The sequence below is a fragment of the Sabethes cyaneus genome, chromosome 1 (genome assembly GCF_943734655.1).
Source record: "Sabethes cyaneus chromosome 1, idSabCyanKW18_F2, whole genome shotgun sequence".
In the NCBI taxonomy this organism is placed as follows: Eukaryota; Metazoa; Arthropoda; class Insecta; order Diptera; family Culicidae; genus Sabethes; species Sabethes cyaneus.
This window is the reverse complement of record NC_071353.1, coordinates 98,905,760-98,926,405: the sequence shown is the minus strand read 5'-3', so window position 1 is coordinate 98,926,405 and position 20,646 is coordinate 98,905,760. Positions and strand designations below refer to the sequence as shown.

Sequence of the window (20,646 nt, the reverse complement as noted above, 5' to 3'; positions counted from 1 at the left end):
TCTGAGATTTCAAAAGCAATTTGTATGTTCAAAAAAACAATTTCGTTCGTAAAACTGTCACTTCATTCTTTGCGTTTGTCAAAACATATCTTTTATTTTGAACATAAAAATCCTTAATCCTAATGTTTAACGATATTTACCGTGTAAGACATTTTTAACTCAACCCTGTATTTTGGTATAAACACACCCCTACGTATGTTGGCAACAAAAATCATCAGTTATGTGAAATCTGTATCGAACCTTTTTTTTAATACCTTTTTTTAATACAGTCCACGAGTGCTTTTTTCCACTGACTATCCGAAGGACATGTTGGTCCTTCGAACCGGATGAATTAGTGTTAAAAAGTTTTTTGATTCTCCTGTCGTGCGCGAAAAGGGGAATTTGACGCGATTTTTAACTATTCGTGAAGTTGAAAACGTGAATTTATTTGATCCAGAAGATTATGACCATTGTACACGTGGTCTAGCAGTGAGCTTGATTGGGATCCATTGACGTGATATTCTGGAAGACAGTGGCATGTTTTTACGCTCCGGAAACGCGAAGAAAGTGTTATTCACGCCGGTGTCGTCGATAAATAGAATTGAACACACACCAGCGGTGAGCGTACGAGAACAAAAAAAAGAGCAAAGTGATCGGGAAGCGAAAAACAAAATGGCTGATTCGGTGGAAGCTTTGTGCCAGTGCTGCAAGACGACGAGGGCTAAAGTGGATCGAATAAAAACGGCGGTTGATGCAGCTGAACTAAATAACAAAAAGTTTAGCATTCATGCGCTAAAACTTTATGTAAAAACCGTGGATTCTGCATATGCAGAATATAATGATTTTCAAAACCGCATCTATCTAACCGACCCCGCGAGAAAAGATGAGTTTGAACCTCAGTTTATTGACTTTGAAGAGCTTTACGAATATGTACGAATCGCTCTGAGTGAGATGATCGAAAAATATGAAGACGACCAGAGAGCGATCGCTAACATCACTACAGCAGAGCGAGAGAGAAAGCTACGTGCACTGACGGATTCCAATGATAGTGGTACCAGCAGTTCAAACAGTCAGCAGCGGGTGCATCCATCGTTTTTGTTGCAGCAAATGCCCTTGCCAACCAATATTCGACGGTCAATATGAACATTGGTATAAGTTCAAGGCCAGGTTTTGTGACATTGTTGATAAATGCATTCATGATTCTCCAGCCACCAAGCTTCATTACCTAGATAAGGCTCTCGTGGGGGAGGCCAAAGGAGTGATCGATGAGCAAACGTTAAACGACAACAATTACGAAGGCGCTTGGCAAATACTTATTGATCGTTTTGAGAACCTTCCAATGGTTATACACGGACTTGTTACGAAGTTATTAAACCTTAAACCGATGACTAAAGATTCCACTCACGAGTTGAAAACCTTGATTAACGACTGTACGAAGAGAGTTGAATCCCTTGAGTTCCATAATTTGAAAATGGACAAGATGGCAGAAGCAATCATTATTACGTTGCTGACGTTAAAGTTAGATACAGCCACACGAAGAAGCTGGGAGTCATCGGTAGAGCATGGAGTGCTTCCTGTGTACAAAGATACAATTGCATTCTTACGAAAGCACTGCCATGTATTAGAACGCTGTGAGCAGGCTGCAAGAGTTTCTGTAAAGATGAAAAATTTAAACGTCAAAAATTCGATTGCTTCCACGGTAAGCAAGATGCACACTCCCACTATCCACAAAACTGAATATGGCTGTGTGATGTGTGGAATCGACCATAAAATAGATGCTTGTGAAGAATTCAAAAAGTTAACCGTCGACGCGCGATATAAGAAGGCTAAACAGTTGGGATTATGCTTCGCCTGCTTGAAGAAAGGGCATCGCACTGCGACTTGTAAGATCGGTAAAGACTGTTTGTTGTGTGCTAAGAAACATCATGCTTTGATGCACCCAGAAGATAAAAAACCATTTGTCGATGACGCTGCGCAGGCTGGTGGTAGCGGAGCCGAGCGTTCGTTGACTGCAGCGAAGTGTTCGGTGCCATTTGAACTCGGCACAACAACGAAGCAAATCCTCCTTGCAACAGCAGAAGTTATGGTATATGATTGTTACGGTGACTCACATAAATGTCGTGTGCTGCTTGATTCTGGTGCTATGGCAAATTTCGTGTCCGAAAGGATGGTTGATTTACTTCGATTGCGACGTGTGGGTGCTAATATTCCGGTTATTGGAGTAAACGGAATGAAGACCACAGTCAAGTTTAAAGCTAATGCGGTAATAGTCTCACGAACGTCGAAATGTGAATTTTCTTTAGACTGTTTGGTTGTTCCCAAGGTGACTGGGAGGCTGCCAGCGACGAAAATTGATTCGACGAGTTGGCAGATACCTCCATCATTGATGTTAGCAGATCCAAAATTTTACGATCCGTCACGTATAGATATGCTTATCGGCGCAGAAATATTTTTCTCTCTGATACAAGAAGGCAAAATTAGATTAGCTGCTAATTTACCAGTTCTGCAAGAAAGCTTATTGGGATGGTTAGTGTCCGGTCCAATTTCTGATGCTGCAACAATGAGCACTGTTAAAGTATGTCAGGCTGTTGCAATTCAGCCAAGTAATGACGAACTGAACGATCTGCTCAAACGGTTTTGGGTCATTGACCAACAAGAAAATGAAATAATGTGAACAGCATTTTATGCAAACATATCGTCGTCAGAATGATGGTAGATTCGTCGTTATGTTGCTACTTCGTGATAATGTTACTGATCTAGGAGACTCCAAGCAGCAAGCCATGAAACGATTCGCTTATTTAGAGCGAAAATTGGATAAATGCCCTGAAATGAGGAAAATACGTCGAATTCATTAATGAATATTTAGCGCTTGGACATTGCAGAGTTGTCGATGAAGGTGAAACTGCACCTGGGAAATTTTATCATCCTCATCACTGTGTGATGAAGCTTGACAGTTCAACCACAAAACTTAGAGTGGTGTTCGACGCGTCGGCTAAGAGCACTACTGATTTATCGCTCAATGACGTTATGATGGTTGGGCCAACGGTTCAGGACTCATTGTTTAATATTATTATGCTGCGTTTCCGTCTGTACAAATACGTTTTCACCGCCGATGTGCCTAAAATGTATCGGCAAGTGATAGTTGATAGCGCTCACAGACAGTATCAACGAATTCTGTGGCGAGAAACACGAAACGAACCGATTAAGGAATTGGAGCTAAATACGGTAAGCATTTAGAAAGACACGAAGTCGTTGAAGAGTCGTTTTCTAAAGAAAACGTACTTCCGTGAAAAGAATTCGAATGCCTACTATTTTTTCTAAGGATTTCCAAATTTCTACTCTTTCATTTCGATCTCGATCGTGAAAGTGACTGGCAAATTGTAAAGTTCCACGTGCGTTGTTGTAAGTTCATTTAAATGTGAGAAAGTTTTTAGTTCGTTTATTAACTAACAGACCTTTTAATCCAATTAGATTATAGCCAGTGCGGACAAAAGCTAGGAAGTGTGGTCAATTTAGCGTCTACGGACGTTTTGTCCTGTATTGTGTGATATTCAAGAAGGTAAGTGAATTCAAAAAAGGTGTGCCGGCAAAGTCGCTTAAAAGCGTCGACAGCCGTTCGACGGATTTTTTTTCGTTACATTTTTTGTCTCGATCGGTAACGCCGTGCGAGTTCTAGCGACGCCTAATACAGCGGTGCCACTGCGGAGCCTTCACGACAGTATCGTAAGCAGGCGCTAACCATCGACGCGTTGAATTTATAGCCGAGCAATTGCTACCGATTAAATTGGTCCTGGCTCATTCATCACCAGCGTCATGAACTGTCATCGACTGTGGGCGGCTGCTTTCAGCCAACGAGCAACCGAAGGAATTTCTTGCTCCCAACGGTCAGCCATCGCTAACGAACCGAACGTCAGCTAGCGACGCCATCACGCTGCCATTACACTACTTAGCGATGCTATCCGACGCCATTGCTGCCATCTGACGACGCCATCACTACGGTGCGCGTCATTGAGATTCATGTGCCAGTAGTCACCGCCGATCAGCGGCTAACCGATCCAATCAATCGCGTAAACCATGCACGTTAAACTCTCAAAGTCACACACACTACCTTCTACATTTTTGTTGTCGCTCGAACGCCAATAGGCGAGCCAACATTTGTGCCGTTCCACAGTTATTTTTGGAACGAGCCAATCTGACCGCATTTAGACTAAGGAAGAAAAGCTATAGCAATAGGCCTATAAATAGTAAAGAAGATCCTTGGAACCGATCGAATTGGAATAAATAGATTAAAAATTGTACATTCGCACTTTATATGTATCTTTAGCCCTAATTGTTTCTCCTCTTCGTTGATATTCGCGTCTGAAACGTTCTCACATTCGCGTCCGATATTTTGAATTAGGCTTTGTTTTTTCTTCTCCGTTTGGCTGACGGGAACCAGCCACCCTGAAGCGAGAAGGAGGGAAGGATAGGGAGATCTTTGTCTGTGATGATAACGTTCTATTTATAGGTTCTGTCTTCTTTGAACCGGTAAGGCGGTCGTTGTCTTCACTAAAGGTAATGGTGGCACCATCTGGACGCGGGTAGATTAACGTCCCAGGTGTGCAAATCAACCGTTCCTTTGCGCGATTCAGGACCCATCTTCCACTACCTGCCCTGAGGTTAGGTTTCGTGCCGGGCAACCTTAACCGAGCGAACGGTCCTCTAGGTAGCGCTTAAGCCACTCGTCTTAAACGGCCTAAAGAGCTTTGATGAATGGGAGATAAATCGCGGGCAAGCCGCCCACATTATAAAATTTCTGAGGAGTTTAATCTTAGATGATTCATTTTGGCAGTAACGTAACTATAAAAGCATGGGTAGTTTAATATACACATTTTCAATTTTTCCTCGCAGTAAATAGAAAACAACTCCCCCCATTGCTTAGCCAGATAAAATACAGCAGATAGCATTTAAATATTCGCCGTAATTGTATAACATTTCGCCGAATACCATTCCGCGAAAAACCTAATGCGGAATGTACTATTTCACGAGCCCCCCTCTGTTAACGGACGGAGGGGTCTCAATACACCATAGAGAAAATTCCTGCCTCCTAAACCTCCACATGCCAAATTTGGTTCCATTTGCTTGATTGGTTCTTGAGTAATACAGAAATTTGTGTTTCATTTGTATAGGAGCCTTTTAGGGGGGAGGGGTCTCTAACTATCATAAGAACTTTTCTAGCCCCAAATACCCCTGTATACAAATTTTCACGCCGATCGGTTCATTTTTATAGATAGGTATGGATTTGCTCTTTTTGTTTGTTTGTTTGATTTATTGTTTTCTTCAACGCAAATTCCCACTTCACTCGTTACATTTCCAAGTGTGTGTCTGTTTCAAGGTTTACAGATTATTTTTCTCTCGAAAACGATGCACTCAACTGCACTCTCACTAGCTTCTAGCTGGTTTGTTTGTCTATTTGTATCTCTACTGCTGCTTTCGTTTCTAATTGGGCTCTCGCTTTCTTGCTATCTCTTTAACTTCTCGCTAATTCTCTTTCACATTGATCATGTTTTGTTTCGTTTCGTTTTGCTTTGCTTCTTCTTCCTTTTTTCTCTTCCGCTTCTTCTGTTTACTCAGTTTTAGTAATATTATATATTTTACACATAAAAAAATTAAATTCCTATTTTTCAGTTTCAGTTGGTTGCTTATCTTTATTACGCCGTCCCTCGCGATTTCCTTCGCCGCTTGCGTGGGGCAGGGCGTTGGTGCCACCCTTTAGGATCCCTCGCTGTTTCAGCATCGTCCAGTCAAAGGTGTAGTCGTACTGATGGTTGAGCGTACGGAATAGGACTCTAAACAGTTGTCTCAAATACATATAATCCGGTCCTTCGTCGAACCGCAACCTGCGACAGTAGTTGAGATACATTGCAAACTCCGCCGGGAAGTCCTTGCAGAGCAGCTCTATCGGGGTGGACATCTTTTTCTCGGAGATCTTTTCATACTTCTGCTTCTTGTTTGTGGCTTTCAGTCCTTGCCAGGGTAGTGAACCTCGGTTGAAATACATCATGACGTAGCCCAGCGATTCCATGTCGTCTCTGCGGCTCTGTTCGATTCCGAGGTGGGCATTGATCGAAGCGTAGCGGGCTGTGCCTATTAGGTTCTTATCCTCGCGGTACATGATGTGGACACGCGACCGGGAGTCCCGGTACTTTTTCGCTAATCCAAAATCGATAATGAAAAGCTTGTTACAGTGCCAATCGATGCCCATCAGGAAGTTGTCTGGTTTGATGTCCCGGTGAATGAAATTGTTTATATGTAAATACGCCAACCGACCGATCATTTGATCGACCAACCTCAGCACCGTTTTTATAGTGAAATGGCGACTGCAAAAGTTGAACAAATCTTCCAGCGAAGGCCCCAGCAGATCCATTACCAGCACGTTATAGTTTCGTTCCTGGCCAAAGTAATGGATGTGCGGAATTCCGACGCCCCCGATTAGCACTTTGTACAGGTTGTATTCGTACATCAGCTGGGGGTACCGTGCCGTCAGGCTCTCCATTTTAAGCGCAACTTGCTCGCCATTGATGATGTTGATTCCCTGATAGATGTCGCCGAATGAACCGGATCCAATCTTACGGATGACCCGGTACTTTCCTGCCACGATAAACTCATTCATTTTGTTATTCTTCTCTGTTCCCAGTTTGGCGTTTAGGTTTATCTCCAATTTTAATTTCTTTCAATCACAAGCAATCCTTTCCTGACCTGCTTGGATCCGGAGAGAATCAACAACATAATACATAAACATAAATAACCTGAACAACCCAGAAATCACTCTCAACAACGAAAAGTTTAGATAACCTTTTAATTGCATGTTTCCGCGCGATTTTGCACAAAACAAGTGCAAGCTTAGTGCAACGAGCGAAGGTTGACTGTATTGTTACTTGTTAGGTAATTTCAATTACTTTTCATTCTAGACCGCTTGATCGTTACCTAATATTTAAAAAATACTAATAAGTCATCATCATCAGTAATCGTCAAGATGAATTTGTACCCATTTCAGTGTGGCTGATGGAAACCAGTTTTGAAGTGAATCAGAACCACTTCAGTTGATTTTAGAACTTCATTGCATCATCATCGATTGACGATTCAATTGAAGGTGACATTGTCGGGCAATGGCTGTTTATTTGTGTTTTTACAGTTTTATGTTTACAGAACAACGATCGACTGATGACTTAGGGTACGAAATCTCTTTCTTTGACCTACTTCTATGGTGCCTACAGTTTGTTCTTCATCTTCTGTAAGAAAACTATAAATACTTCTTACCAATAGATACAACTATGCTTGTACATCTATTTTATGGTGCATGGCGAATGCATGGATAAAATTATTCAAGTTTGTCTATTAAAAATACCATCCCATGCATGACATAACGACATATTAGTTATGTTAGTTATATTAGAGATATTAGTTATATTAGTTAACGATTTAATCACTAGGCCACACATTAGGCTGTATAAATAAAAGAGCTAGAGCAAATGCCCCCATACGATTTAAACGGGAAAAGCAAAGCAAACTGTGTAGGTGGCTTACTGTGTAGGTGGACGACTTGGCGGAGGACGTTAGTGAAAACAAATCGGAAAAATCGGATTTTTCCAGATTTGTGACGTTTATATCTTGAAATCCTTATCAGCTAGAATGATGCTTTCTTCTACAAAAATATACGCGAACACGAGATCTTCAAAGTCACGTGTGGCATTTTACTGGATTTGCTCGCTAGGTGGCGTTTATCCAAAAAAATCGATCTTTTCTGGTCTCAAATTTTTGTTTCTGCTCGTGTAAATCGTTCTTGTTCTCGCTAAAGTTGACTGTATAGACAAGATACGAAGTGTACATAGTCCGGTGGTAGATAAAACCTTGGTGAACGGTTCAGAATTCATCCACCAGGTGGTGTACGTGTACCATTTTATAAATATTGGTCGCAGTCAAACGAGTAGATGACTTGCAAGTTTCCTGTCTACGGCAATCATTCTATGATAGACAGTTTAGCACAGCATTTAACCACCAGGTGGCGCTAGTATGCCTTTTGTTTTAATTTATTTATTGTGTATGAACATATTGTTTCGACAAGAGATCGTCGTCTTCGACATTTATTAGCAAAAAAAACTAGTAACAATTATTCGCAATACTATATAGCCAATACATCACTAATTCAGCCAGGATGTAAGTTAAAACGATCCGCAAAAATTGAACATACTACCGGAAGAAAATGAATACATCGTCAGCGTCACCTGGCGACTGAATTTTGTACCAAAAATTTCCGGAATAGAGTGGTCTCGACTATTTGAACAATTATGCCGTAGATAAAAAATCTTTTATCTAGTCAGTATTCTAAGCTACGATAAAAACATAAAAACAAATGGAGCACCAATGCCACCTAGCGATCAAATTCTGAATCACGCTAATAGCCATACATTTTATCTGTCACAAGACCATGTTTACTGCAAATCTTGTCTATCTGTCCAATTGTTCCGCGAGTAGAACTCATAAATTTAAAACAAAAAAAGTTTATTATTCTCGCCTTACCGCCACTTAGCGAGCAAATTGTGTAAAATGCCACACGTAATTTTGAAGATCCCATGTACGCGTATATTTTTGTAGAAGGAACCATCATTCTAGGTGGTGCGGATTTCGTGATATAAACGTCACAAATCTGAAAAAATTCGATTTTTCCGACTTTTCTTTACTAAAACCCCTCTTTGTAAAAGGTCCCCTTTGCCACATCACCATTCATAATTTTACTATTTAGTCCATTAAATTACCTTTCTAAAACATCTAAAAATTCGGAAATCCGTCAAGTCTTCGCTGAGAGGGTCAAATTGACCCCAATGTACAGACAACGTAAGTTTTTCAATAAAATTGTCGCAAAACGTAAGTTTTCAAAAAATTTTGATCAAACAACTTCTATTATAAAAGATCTTCGGTAGACACACCTAGTCGCGAAAAAAGTAGATTAATTCATTGAAAAATAAAAAAGTTATAGCTTTTCAAAGTGGCCTGGGGTCAAATTGATCCCAGTGTACAGACGAAGGGTTTAGCATTACTTACCTCCCACTTGACTTCGAGGTATGACGCTGGCCTAATAAGCCAGTCGTCGTATGTTCGAATCTCGGCTGGGAGAGGCTGTTAGAGTTAAGTTCAAGTTCAAGTTTCGATAACGGAATGTAGCACCTAGGCTTTGCTTTAACTATTACACGACGGTTCTTGTGGTCCGATTCACACACTGTTCTATGTTGGATTCGTTCCGAACACCGTTGGGCGTCGTTCAAAATCCCAAAAAGACAGGAAAGGTTAGGCTAGTTTGTGACGCAGCCGCGAAAGTTCCCAAGTAATAATTTAGGTTTTATTACACTCTTATAATGGCATTTAAGACAAATATTGGTCATGAAAACCACCATAAGAGTACAATAAAACTCACATTGTTGCTTGGGTAAACGGAATATCCCTTAATGATCTTCTTCTTCCGGGATCAGATATGCTACTATCACTGCCTTTCGTCTTGTTGCGTTTTCGCCAGTTTCCTGTGGCTGTTTGCGGAGGCATAAAGCAAATGTTTCATCGATACTGGTTAAAGAAACCGATAGACATTCGCAACGTTTTCTGTGGCGCGATAAACCGAAAGAGCCAGCAAGTGTATACATAATAAATGTCGCCACATTTGAGGCAACATCGTCTCCATCCTCAGCACAGTTTATAAAAAATCAGAATGCTATGGAATTAGAGGACAGATTTCCTAGAGCAGCACAAGCGATCCTGAAATGTCGTTATATTGACGATTATCTGGAAAGCTTTGAAAACATTCGAGAAGCACATGAGGTTGCGGCAGATGTACGATTAATGCACAGTAAATGAGGATTTGAAATCCGAAATTGGTCTAATAGCAAAGCTGTGCTGGATTACCTCGGTGAGAAAGCGAACGCGACCGAGAAGAATCTTTCACCAACAACGAATAATTTCGAACGAGCTTTAGGAATGCATTGGCTTCCTGAGTACGATATGCTTAGTTTTCCTATCACGTTCTCCGAAGATATCATGTCTTTAATCCACAGGAATAAAAGGCCAACAAAACGCTAGATACTGAAGTGCATCGTGAGACTTTTTCATCCGCTCGGTTTACTGGCTTTATTCTTGATACACGGTAAAATCGGAATGCAGGAAGTGTGGCGCTCCGGTATTACATGGAACGAGTCGGTAAGCGATAAGATATTCTCGCAATGGAAAAGGTGGACCAAAAAGCTCGATGATATCGAGGGGATTGAAATTCCGAGGTGTTATTTCCACGCTGCAAATGCGGAACTTTACAGAAATCTCCAAGCCCACGTGTTTGTCGGTGCTAGCGAGGAAGCATATGCCGCCGCAGTTTACTTTCGAATTGTTAAACCAGATGGTTCTGTGCAATGTACCTTAGTTTCGGCCAAAACAAAAGTTGCGCTTTTGAAATATGTATCCATACCGCGCTTGAAGCTGATGGCTGCTGCAATTGGTGCCCGTGTACTTACGTTTATGGAAAATATCATTCTGTAACTATTACACGACGGTTCTTGTGGCCCGATGCACACACTGTTCTATGTTGGATTCGTTCCGAACACCGCAAATAACGACAGTTTGTTGCTTGTCGGATTGGCGATATTCTGTCGATGACCAAAGAATGTGAATGGAGGTGGGTTCCCAGTAAATCTAACCTCGCCGACAAAGCCACCAAATGAGGTAAAGGCCCTTGCTTTGACGCCGATTCTCGATGGTATGTCCCTAGTTTCTTGTATCAGGCAGAAGATCAGTGGCCAACAAATAAACACACTCCTGTGACAACCAGTGAAGAACTTCGTCCGTGTTTTATTCACACTAAAATTGCTACTCCAAAACCATTGGTGGATGTGATAAGGTTCTCCAAATGGGAACGTCTTCATAGAGCGATAGCTTACGAAATTACAATCGGGCAACTCTGGAAAGCAAAATCTGTCGGTTGCAGGATAAGCTGCGAACGACTCGAACAGCAGGACTTGATGGAAGCCAAGCACAACTGGAGGCAGGCTCAACTGGAAGCGTATCCGGATGAGATCGTCATCCTTCCCCACAATAAAAGATTGCCGATCGAAAAGCGACGTTCTTTGAAAAAGTCAAGCCCTCTTTACAAGCTCTCACCGATGCTTGAGAAAGACGGAGTTATGCGTATTGATGGCCGTATAAATGCGGTCAATTTAGTTCCAGAAATAATTAAGTCTCCGATTATCCTTCCGAAAGGACACCGAATTACCTTTCTTGTGATTGACTACTTCCATCGAAACTACCTTCACGCCAATGCAGAAACGGTTGTGAATGAGTTACGTCAGCGGTTTTACGAGCCACATCTAAGAAGAGCAGTTCGAAAGTTTTGGACCCAATGTCAGATGTGTAAATTGTCCAAGGCTAGTCTTGAAATTCCCAGAATGATACCTCTTCCGACCGGACGGTTATTACCATTCGTACGGCCCTTTAGCTTTATGTGGTTGGACTATTCCGGACCTCTTTTGCTCAAAGTTGGTCGATCGAACGCTAAACGTTGGATAGCAGTATTCACGTACCTAACGATAAGAGCGGTCCACGTGGAAGTTGCATACACACTGTCAACGCAGTCGCGCATAGCTTGCATTCGAAGATTTGTAAAACGACGTGCAGCCCCCCTCGAGTTTTATGCGGGCAATCGACGGAATTTCGTGGGAGCAGCAACAATCTTGAAACAGCAAATAGAAGAAATTTACAAGTCTGCTGCTACATTCACTAGCGCATATACCAAATGGCTCTCCATACCACCTGCAACACCCAGCATGGGCGGATCGTGGGAGCAAATGGTCCGCTCAATCAAGACCGCGATGAGTAGCTTACCACAAAACTGCAAGCTAGATGATGAGGGACTACTGACGATGGTGATTGAGGCTGAAGCCATTGTAAACCATCGGCCGTTGTCCTATTTACCTTTAGACTCCGAGGAACAGGATTTTATCCTCGGCAGTTCAAGTAGGTTCAAACAACCAATGGAACCAACCGATGGCATTGATACTGTACGAAATTCTTGGCACCAGATTCTTGTCTGTGTTAACCATTTTTGGAGAAGATGGGTAAGGGAATATTTACCCACGTTGACCAGTGAAATAAATGGCACGAGCGGTAATGCTCAACGATCTGGTTACTGTTATCGACGAGACAAAACGAAATGGATAGACTCGGGGCAGAGTCCGACAGGCTGTGGTCCAGACATCCGACGGCATGTATCGACGCCCCGTTTTCAAGCTAGCGGTTCTAGAAATGGACGGAAATGGTAAGGAAGACTCCATCACTCCTTACGAGGCGGGGGATGTTGGCAACCGGACATAAGGGTTGGGTTACGATGTGCTCGTCGATCACGATCTTGTTGGTTGCTAGATGTGCCACTCTCAAATGCTCGACTTATGCTGCACCAAGTGCACAAAGAAGCGCTACACAATTAGCTCGATAGACCAAACCTCGTGATTTTAGTCATGACCTTGAAATGCGGTCAGGCATATATTAATATTTTTTGAAACGATGGTTCTACAATTGATTAAGGGACGGTAAGGGAAAGTAATAAAGAAGTATTTTTCGGGAATGGAGGGGAAAGAGTGGAAAGGAAGGGGGAGGGGGGGGGGGTTAATAGGTAGTTACGCTTAACAAGTTGTCTTTGTGACTCCTACCTTTTGTCGAATGCTGGAAGGTGCATGGGTCGAACCAGGCTATAATCTGAGATTCCTTCATCAATTGTAGAACCATCGTTTCAAAAAATATCAATTAGCTCGATTAATAGCGTGGTGATCCATAGTACTGATCCCGCTTATAATACGATTGGATTTTGGCAATAAATTTCTTGGAATTATGAAATTTATAAAAGTTTAATTGTAACTACGATAATGAAGTTAATTATGTAAGTGCTAATGTGCTAATTATGAATTATGTTCTCACAGTTATAATAGCGTAACTTGCGAGTAAAGCTTAGAAACGTGTTCTGTGTTGAGCGTCTTCTCAAAACTATAGGTGTTTGCATAAATATAGTACATTTAAAATAGCTCACAGCTTTATTTCATAGCACAGTGAAGTTGTTTAATCAACATATATGCGACAGCATGATCTAATCCGTGAATCACTATTTTGTAAGTGACCATTGTTTGTAAGATAACCTATATGTAACACATTGTACTCGTTTTAGCTTGAAGCTTCTGAATATAAAGATTGCTATCAGGAATAGTGTCTAGTTTTGTTTTTTCGTAACATACACTGTTTTTCAATTTTGCTATAACTTTTTCGTTTCAAGCAAAATAAATGCAAAAAGATACGTGTGCCTTCAAACTTTCAAATGGTGCAAAAAAATTCGAAATTGGATGATCCGATCAAAAGCTATGACCAAGCGAGCCTCCAGACTTTTTCGCTTATTTTAGTTTAAAGGGCTTCCTCTGTTGAATTAACACGAGGGCCCTACGATATTCTGGCCGGATCTAGCTTCGTGCCACTATTCAAAGGATGTCCTGGAGTGGTACGAAGTCAACGGGGTTATTTTCGTACCCAAGGACATGAACCTCTCCCTCCAACGCACCGGAACTAAGGCCCATCGAAAAATACTGGACTATTTTGAATCAGGCACTACGGAAGCATCCCAAGAAGGTCATATCTTAGAAAGACATGAAGAAAAAGTGGATTTCCGTGCAGAAGAAGCTGCAGCCAGATGTTGTACAGAATTTTATGAGTGGAATTAACAATAAGGTGCGAGCATAAGGTTATGGTATTGAAGTTAAATGAACTAAATATTCCAAAAGCTTACTAATGGGTTATATTGTATTGTCTGAAAGTTTGAAAAGGATCGGTTAATTAGGTAATTTTCTACAGCGTTTCTTCCATGATGCAATTTGAAGTGGGACACCCTTTGCCTCGGCCAAGCATAATTTGTAAAAGCTATGTATGAAACATTTATAGTTAATATTCGCAATCTATACCTATAAAGAAGGATTTCTGTCTGTCTGTCTGTCTGTCCTCTGTTCCTTATAGAATCAAAAACTACTGAACCAATCGGCGTGAAAATTTGCATGTAGAGGTTTTTGGGGCCAGGAAAGGTTTTAGTGATGGTTAGAGACTCCTCCCCCCACTAAGAGGGGGGGCTCCCATACAAATGAAACACAAATTTCTGCATAACTCGAGAACTAATCAAGTAAATAGAACCAAATTTGGCATGTGGGTGTTTTCGGTGACAAGAATTTATTCTAGGGTAATTTGAGACCCCTCCCCTCTTTATAAGGGGAATTATAACTCCTCTCCCCTTTAAGAGGGGGGGTTTCCATACAAATTTCCTCATAACTCGAGAACTAATCAAGCAAATGGAACCAAATTTGGCATGTGAAAGTTTTCGAGGGCAAGAAAATTTTCTATGTTGAATTAGTACCCCTCCTCACTTTAAGAGGGGGGGCTCCTGTACAAATGAAATACCAATTTCCTCATAACTCGAGAACTAATCAAGCAAATGGAACCAAATTTGGCATGTGTGTGTTTTTGGAGACAAAATTTTTTTCTATGATGAATTGGGACCCCTCCCCACTTTAAGTGGGGGGGGGGGGCTCCTATACAAACGAAATACAAATTTCCTTATAACTCGAGAGCTAATCCAGCAAATGGAACCAAATTTGGCATGTAGGTGTTTTTGGAGGCAAGAATGTTTTCTATGATGAATAAGAACCTCTCCCCACTTTAGGAGGGGGGGCTCCTATACAAATGAAATACAAATTTCCTCATAACTCGAGAACTAATCAAGCAAATAGAACCAAATTTGGCATGTGGGTGTTTTCAGTGACAAGAATTTATTCTATGGTAAATTGAGACCCCTCCCTCTTTATAAGGGGAATTGTAACTCCTCTCCCCTTTAAGAGGGGGGGCTTCCATACAAATTTCCTCATAACTCGAGAACTAATCAAGCAAATGGAACCAAATTTGGCATGTGAAGGTTTTCGAGGGCAGGAAAATTTTCTACGGTGAATTAGGACCCCTCCCCACTCTAAGAGGGGGGGCTCCTGTACAAATGAAATACAAATTTCCTCCTAACTCGAGAACTAATCAAGCAAATAGAACAACATTTGGCATGTGGGTGTTTTTTTTGGTGACAAGAATTTATTCTATGGTGAATTGAGACCCCTCCCCTCTTTATAAGAGGAATTATAAATCCTCTCCCCTTTAAGAGGGGGGGCTTCCATACAAATTTCCTCATAACTCGAGAACTAATCAAGCAAATGCAACCAAATTTGGCATGTGAAGGTTTTCGAGAGCAAGAAAATTTTCTATGGTGAATTAGGACCCCTCCCCACTTTAAGAGGAGGGGCTCCTGTACAAATGAAATACAAATTTCCTCATAATTCGAGAACTAATCAGTTTTTGGAGACAATTTTTTTTTCAGTGATGAATTGGGACCCCTCCCCACTTTAGGAGGAGGGGTCCTATACAAACGAAATACAAATTTCCTCATAACTCGAGAACTAATCCAGCAAATGGAACCAAATTTGGCGTGTAGGTGTTTTTGGAGGCAAGAATTTTTTCTGTGATGAATTAGGACCTCTTCCCACATTAGGAGGGGGGCTCCAATACAAATGAAATACAAATTTCCCCATAACTCGAGAACTAATCAAGCAAATAGAACCAAATGCGGCATGTGGAGGTTTTTGGAGGCAAAAATATTTTCTACGGTGAATTAGGATCCTTCCACACTTCAAGAGGGGGGGCTTCTACACAAATGAAATACAAATTTCCTCATAATTCGAGAACTAATCAAGCAAATGGAACCATATTTGGCATGTGGGTGTTTTTGGAGGCAACCATTTTTCCCATTATGAATTAGGACTTCTTACCTTTTTAGGAGGGGGGGGGCTCCCATTCAAACGAAATACAAATTTGCTCATAACTTTAGAACTAATCAAGCAAATGGAACCAAATTTGGCATGTGAGAGTTTTAGATGGCAGAATTTTTTTTCTGTGGTGTATTACGACCCCTTTCCCTTTTAAGAGGGTGGGCTCCCATACAAATGAAATACAAATTTCCTTATAATTTGAGTACTAATCAAGCAAATGGAACCAAATTTAGCATGTAGGAGATTTTTGAGTCTTGAATTTATTTTATGATAGTTAGAGACCTCTCACCCCTGTGGTAGGGGGATATGGACCCTCATACAAATAAAACAGAAATTTTTGCGAAACTCAAAAACTAATCCAACTCGAGAAATTCGAGACTCTTCCATAAAACATTAATCAATAACAAGACCACAAAAACTATCTATAGTAACACTAGATCATTCAGGACGAGCCGGTCGCGAGTGTTGCCGGTGACCCGCCGTCGGAAGCGCCGCCCACTGGGGGGCTTGCAAAACTCGAGATAGTGACAAAGATCATCCGAGATTCATGATTTATGTACAACACAGGTTAATTTGTGGCAATACGAAGTTTGTCGGGTCAGCTAGTGTTACTATAAATGAATTTTTGCTGTATCTTTTGCATTTACGGTTCTACAGTGCTACTACCCCGTTGGTAGCTAAGTAAACGTTCATTTGGTTACCAACGGGATAGCGGCCGCATAACGCCGTAAATATCAAAGATACGGTAAAACTTCATTCAGACATATTGTAGATAATAACAAGTTCTGCAAATGCTCCATACATAACTTTTTAAAATTCCGTTTGGCTGAAGCGCTAGTCAAATCAGAAAGAATTGAGTCAAAGTGATCGGATCACCCCTGCCTTCGAATACGTTAATAAGTAATGAATGACTACAGAAGAACTGGTATAAATTATGACAAACCCTGAGGCAATGCGATAACGTACAAAATTTTTACCAATCTAGGTTCAATAGGCGACAACAGACTTAACGTGATTACAGCGAATATTATTATCCGTGCACATTAATTTGTTAAAGTGTTATCACTGGTGATATTTTTGTCTGGTTAATGTAGGTATATCAATAAACGGACGACGGCGTGGCGGGATTATGCAAAAAGTTTATCATTAGAACATATGCCGCAAAGTATATTCAGTTGACAAAACACTATACGTACATGCTTGTATGATAAAATCGTATAATGACGATAAAGATAGTGAGACGGCTGATAGCTGATATGTTTAAAAACTTGGCTTTAGAATATTAATTAGTAATTCATACGTCACAATTCATTAGTTACCAAAAGCAAAACAGAAACCAACTCTAGGTGCTACGTTTCGTTTTTAAAAACTTAACCTTTCGTTTCTGTACGACAAGCCGCGTTTTGTACGCAGCCAGTAGTGAGAGTACAGGACAATCGCCTCTTGATACGTAGTAGGGTACCGGAGGGTTAAAGCACGCAACTAAATTGGGCATACATTTCTTTTTTTGCTCCGCTTTTGCAAATAAAAACTTTACTGCTATTACAATACTGAAACGAATGTAGCGCCCATAGGCTTTAATGTGTTATAACTATTTTCATAAACATGTAAGTAATTTGCTATTTTTTATTCAATAAACATCCAAACTAATGTTTCTCCACTAGCACGTAATTAGGCCGAAAAAATAGAAGCAATTGCTTACGCGTATCCGCTCTTGATTATCCGAGCAAGATTTGCATTCGAGTTTTTGCCTTTCTACTATATAAATATATAGTATAAAGGTACCCAAGTAACAATTTGGGTTTTATTGCACTCTTATGATGGCATTTCCAAAATTGGTAATGAAAACCGCCATAAGAGTATAATAAAACTCACATTGTTGCTTGGGTATAGAAATCACTTGGAAAACCGGAAATGGAAAGAAGGTCCTGCGGGTCGAATGTTATATACCATTCGTCTCAGTTTCGAAAACTGAGCATTTTCTGTGTGTGTGTGTATGTATGTGTGTGTGTGTGTGTGTGTGTGTGTGTGTGTGTGTGTGTGTGTGTGTGTGTGTGTGTGTGTGTGTGTGTGTGTGTGTGTGTGTGTGTGTGTGTGTGTGTATGTGTGTGTGTGTATGTGACGCTTTTAATCTCACTCACTTTTCTCGGAGATGGCTGGACCGATTTTAATGTTCTTAGTGTCAAATGAAAGGTCTAGGTGTCATTGGTCGCTATTGAATTTCATACTGATCGGACTTTTAGTTCAAAAGTTATGTATAAAAATACGAAAAATATGGGACTTCATTATCTCATAGGTCTCTTAACCGATTTGAACAAAATTGATTGCATATGAAAGGGGAGCCTTGCAAAGCCTTTACTTCCAAATTTCATGACGATTGGACTTGTAGTTTGAAAGTTACATAAAGAAATGTGAAAAATAGTATGTAAAACATATTTATGTAACATATAAGCATTAATTTAATGAAAAACATCACACTTTTTATGATTATTTGAAAATTACTGCTGAGATCTATCAAACGAAACTGAGTTATTTAAAATCGGACGATTCATTCAAAAGTTATTCAAACTTTAACACTTAAATACCGTATATTAAACCGTTAAAACGTGTGAAATCAAAACATATCAATCAAATGTTGATTGTATTCAATGTATGAGATGTGTGTGATGTATGTATGTATGTGTGTATGTATGTATGTATGTATGTATGTATGTATGTATGTATGTATGTATGTATGTATGTATGTATGTATGTATGTATGTATGTATGTATGTATGTATGTGATGACAATTTGCAATTTTAAAATTTGCAATGAAATTCAAGAAAAGTGAGAAACATGTCAATTGTCTGAAGCTTTTGAAGCCTCTTAGTGGAATACGAACTCTCAAATTAAAGAAAAGAAAAAACTTTTACCGACTAAATTCCACTATTTAATATTCATTCGTGACAGATACGTATACGCTTTGAAATAAGACACTGCCTGCACGTCGTAGGCGAACTACGTATCTGTTGCAAATAAATATTAAATAGTGGGATTCAATCGAAAAGTTTTTTCTTTTCTTTGATTTCAGATTTCAATTGTCATTTTCTTCACTTGCTGTTACTCACAATTGTACAAGAAAAGCAAAAAGCGAAGAAAAGCAGTTTATTTAAGCATGTAGGTATAGTGGTGTATAGAATCAAAAATACTAGTGAGCATTGGCGTAGCTAGAGGGGGTGCCTGGGGTACCAGGCCCCCTCCAGAATTCTACAGGCCCCCTCCAGAAATTTTCCTCTTTGGAATTGGAAACCGGGAAAAAAATCAGTGTAGGTATATGTTCCCGCTGTGTAGATATTTTCTTTTTCACTACTTTCACTACACTGGCTCATGCTGTTTCAAGCGTTCGTCTCCATTCAATTACATCTTGGGCCACTCGTCGCAAATTTCCCAGTCACAGAAATCGCAACTCACTTTCGACTTGGTCGAGCCATCTTGTACGTTGAGCCTCCGTGTTCCTGATGCTGGTGCATTTGTTAACGAGAACTGTTTTCAACGCACTGTAGCCTGCTGACTTTCGCCAGATGACGATGGCAATCTCTCCAAACAGTGCTTGTAGCTCATGATTCATACGTCTGTACTTCGCCAAATATCGTCCGCAGTACCTTCCGCTCGAACATAGCGTATGCCTAGCGTTTTGCGAAGGGCAAAGGAAACCTAATTTTCCGCTTAAATGCGTAACTAGGTCCCCTTACAAGTGTTGTTGTCCGTGTGCACCAGCCACCTCAAATACACGCCATCTGCCACTTCTAGTTCGTCCCCATCAACAGTTGCCGTCCGCGAGAGGCACGCGTTTGTTTCCTTTGACTATTTGGTTGGCCGCATTTATGTTTAGTACACTCGTCCTAGATTCCGATTTCGTCAGATCACCCCTTCAAGTGCGATGTTGAATAGCATGCAAAATAAGCCGTCACCTTGCCCCAACTTTCGCCGCGTCTCAAAGTAACTCGAAAGTATCCCGAGATGCACACGAAACACAACACTCTCTCCAATGTAGCTCTGCTCAGTTGCGTCAGTTTATTCGGAAAACCGTGTTCGTGCATTATCTGCCATAGCTGGTCTTTTTTTTTGTATTGTTTATGCAGGGAGAAAATCTTCATAGACAGCACCTTCGCGGTGCCGAATAGAATTCACATGGTGCCAACATGCGCCTACCTACTAAAAACTATCCTGCTGCCCGTTCCTGAACCCCTCCCGGAACTACCGTTAGGTTTTACTTCAGGAGGGAGGACGTGCCGAAGCACTCCGACTTGTCCGTTGCGTGTGTGGGTTCACACAACACCCTTGCCCTTGCATACCGCCACTACCCTTCACCTAGGGCCTGGGCTGCCCAATCAGCCCATTACTGACCCTAGCAAGCTATGTCAGGCCCTGTCGTTGCAAACGTTCTAGCCGTTGCAACTCCGTCATCACCGCCGTTGCCGCCCTATCGACGGCACCCCATGCGCGCTGCTCAGCGCACATTCTCTGCACAATGTTGTCGGCGTTGGTGTCTTCCTCAACGACCGCAAGCATCACCCGCCGAGTGGACGTAAACCGCGGGCAGTGAAAAATCACATGCTCCGCCGTTTCCTCGGCTACCGTGCAAACGGGGCAAAAGGGTGAATCTACCCGCCCGCGTGTATGTAGATACTTCTTGAAGCATCCATGACCCGACAGAAACTGGGTAAGGAAAAAGTTTACCTCACCATGACCTCTGACGATCCAGGACGATATGTTCTGGATCAG

The 20,646-nt window shown here is 41.2% G+C and overlaps 2 protein-coding genes across 3 annotated transcripts in view; both read right to left on the bottom strand.

Annotated features, from left to right (window-relative positions):
* LOC128732626 (serine/threonine-protein kinase Smg1) overlaps nt 1–20,646 on the bottom strand; it is a 70,476-nt gene that overhangs the window by 7,515 nt on the left and 42,315 nt on the right. The gene's annotated exons all lie outside the window — the stretch shown is intronic.
* On the bottom strand, nt 5,636–6,649 carry LOC128732627 (casein kinase I-like). The gene has a single exon (XM_053825918.1). It carries the CDS (start codon nt 6,629–6,631, stop codon nt 5,636–5,638), a length of 996 nt encoding a protein of 331 aa, XP_053681893.1. The 5' UTR covers nt 6,632–6,649.